This window comes from Olea europaea, unplaced genomic scaffold (assembly GCF_002742605.1).
Source record: "Olea europaea var. sylvestris unplaced genomic scaffold, O_europaea_v1 scaffold571, whole genome shotgun sequence".
Taxonomy (NCBI): Eukaryota; Viridiplantae; Streptophyta; class Magnoliopsida; order Lamiales; family Oleaceae; genus Olea; species Olea europaea.
This window is the reverse complement of record NW_019264047.1, coordinates 1-3,066: the sequence shown is the minus strand read 5'-3', so window position 1 is coordinate 3,066 and position 3,066 is coordinate 1. Positions and strand designations below refer to the sequence as shown.

Sequence of the window (3,066 nt, the reverse complement as noted above, 5' to 3'; positions counted from 1 at the left end):
TGACATAATTGACAAATTGATGCTTCTTGATCATTCAATATTAATTTGAGTGGTGATGTCAATGAGATCGACAGAGATTGATGAAGATTGTCAAAGATTGGGACTTACCAAATGTTGCCCGTTTAACATAATTCTATAAATAATTGTATTTAGATTATAATTACACTTGTCATATTAAGATTGTATTGATTCCTATATAATGCAAGAAATCTTTATGGAAAAATCATTCAGTCAAAAGTTTGTCAGTTATACCATATTTTTAGTTCTACGTGATGTTTATATTAGTTGTGTGTCAGTTTCCAAACCTTAATTTTCTCTCAGTAGGCTTTGGTGCAATCAATAATCTGTATATTAATCAATACAAGCTGTTGATAAAATGATTATTTGTCATTTCAGTAAAGATTAGGTCTGTTCTTGACAGATATAATTATCATTTGTACTATTAAACTGATAACATCCTATTTTTTTGAGCCTTACATCTCTCTGTTGTCAATGTAGATGGATACTTCTTCCAGAATTTCTAAGATAAGAAGCCGTGAGCGTGAGAGACTTCGTGGGCCCCCTTGGCTAAAGGTACATCCTTATCTTTTTTATTTAGTATCTATATCATTCTTGTCTGTACTTTTTCGATTAAACAGTTAGAGTAGTTAATCACGTTTGCAGAATGTCCAAAATTCCTATAATACCAGGCGTGACTTGTTTAAGTTTGTGTAATACCCATATACTTGGTCGTTTCTGTGTAAAATCGACCTATTAATGGGTAATGGCTCAAGGACAGTTCATAATTAGCGAGCTGTATCTTGGCCTTTTAAGTTGCTTTAAGAGACCAAATTTTAACGGATGTGTAATGTGGATGGAGGTAAGTACAGTTTGACTTGACATCATGTGACCGAGGACATCTAGTCGTCCTCCCTTGAATTTCTTTTATTCTATTCACTACTTTATCCTCCTAAAGTATAAATTAAAAAAAAAATTATAGTTGCTGTATTTTCTTTTTTAGGTTCTTAACTAAAGGAGTTACTTGTAATGTATCTCAGGCATTGCAAGGTGGATTGCTCAGATGTGCATATGCAGTTCTTGACTATGCTCAGACAGGTCTAATTGCTGCAGTTTTCTTCTTTAAAGTGAGTTACCATCAACCTAATGCAAAATTTACCCCCAAGACATTATGCTTGTAGTTGTGATTTCTATGTACATTGGGTCTGCCTTTGCTTTCTTTTTGTAACTTGTTTATGCGGCTTATTCCCTTTAGCTATTTCCACCTTAAGACCTAACTATGTGTTCTGCTTTTGCCAGCGTGCCATCGAAATGGCTAATTCTTCGTATTTTTGTTTGTTTGTTTTTTCTTTTTTTAATGATTTTTTGGATTTTCTTCACTTGGAAAGTTCTCATCTTGCTTGTGCTATTTCATAAGAGCTAAATAGAGGTAGATTACGGGGAACTGTTGTGTCAGTGGACTGTTGTAATCTCATACTACCTTCTACTTCTGTTTTCCCCATTTGGGTTCTTTAAATTTGAGCATCTGCAAATATTTTTCATGGGCTTTCAGATGATGGAGTGGTGGTACCAATCTGCGGAAGAAAGAATGTCTGCTCCGACTATCTATCCCCCACCACCTCCTCCTCCACCCCCAAAGGTGATTTATTTCACTTATGCATAAAAATTTAGGGATGTTCAATTCTTATTCTTCAACTTTCACTATTTTACTCTTTGGCCCACTTGTACTAGCTTTCATTTAAAAGAAGTTCCTTAGTTAATTTTAATGTATTCAACTTGATGAAGGAAAGTGAAATCACACTTACATTAGCCAAGTAATTTAGGAACCCCCTCCCTTAATTGCATTCAATGACATGATTTCGTTCTAAAAATTGATATAGTGGCACCATACAGTTGGAAAATTTTCATGTTCTTTTAATCCAATGTCCAGAGAATGATGCATAGGAATATGAATGCTCCTGTCCTTTTCCTTTCTATGTATGCGAATGTAGAGATGCTCGTTTTATTTATTTATTTTTCACTTGCTTTTGGGATTTACACTCGTTCTTATTTTATTGATACACGTGTTCATATTTCTGTATATGTGTGTGGCATCCAATTTTTTGGTTTTCAATCTTTGAACTATGATATGGGAAGAGTTAAAACTCGGGAGTTTGGGGAGGAAAGTTGTCACTAGTTCTGCTCAATACCAAATTGGACTTGTCTCTTCTCTTAACCCTAAAATTGAAAAGAGAAGGAAATACTTTGCATATTGCAGCACTTGTGTTTGATAACTTGTAAGTTGTAACTCACATAGATCAGAAATTCTTGCATGAATTCAATATGCACAATTTTCTCTCATTTGCTAAACCGTCCGGTAGGCACCACATAACCGGATGGAGCTCTCCCCAAAATCCAAATTAACCCAGCCACCACACCACCACCCAACCCAGCCACCACCCATACCCATCGGCGCCGGCGACCAACTGTCCGGTAGGTACCACATAACTGGCCTCACGCCACAAATCAGCCCCTCCAACCATGTCCTTTAGACACAGGGGGCGGCCATTGTTGGAAACCCTAGCGCCGCCCAGAAGATTTCGCTAGATCCGGCCACGTTTCGAGGAAATGCACCTCACCGGAGGCCTCAGCAGAGACCGGCGACCCCGGCCGGAGTTCTGTCCCCCACACGCGTCACTCCGGCCGCACGTCTGCCAGCGCGTGTCGGCCACACGCCGCCGCTGGAAAACCTGCAGTGGTAGCCTGCTGCTCCGAGATCAATCGGCTTGTCCGTTCCTCCGTTTGATGAACAGCTTGTACACAATCAGGGGAAAAAATTGGCGGATGTGTGTAGTACGGTATTCAATCATCGTTTCAGAGTGGAGGCGAAGGACTTCACAGTATCTATTAACGATTCCGACACTGTTAAGTTGACAGAATGGGGTTTGAAGTTATCAGATTCATTCTTTATGGGAAGGTATGGTGCTATTTGGATGGTGAATATGGTAGATAGATTGAGGATGAGAAGTGAATTTGAGGGCTGTGTCCTTAAATTCAACGAGTCTTCAAGAGCTTTTTTGGCACGGTGTG

The 3,066-nt window shown here is 38.8% G+C and overlaps 1 protein-coding gene across 1 annotated transcript in view; it reads left to right on the top strand.

Annotated features, from left to right (window-relative positions):
• Window positions 1-1,675, top strand: part of LOC111389235 (peroxisome biogenesis protein 12) — a 10,952-nt gene extending 9,277 nt beyond the window's left edge. Inside the window, exons 4-6 of the mRNA XM_023014125.1 lie at window positions 499-573; window positions 1,038-1,124; window positions 1,550-1,675. Of these exons, the coding sequence (XP_022869893.1) occupies window positions 499-573; window positions 1,038-1,124; window positions 1,550-1,660 (273 nt within the window). The 3' untranslated portion in view covers window positions 1,661-1,675. The remainder of the gene's footprint in view (window positions 1-498; window positions 574-1,037; window positions 1,125-1,549) is intronic.
• The last annotated feature ends 1,391 nt before the right edge of the window (window positions 1,676-3,066 follow it).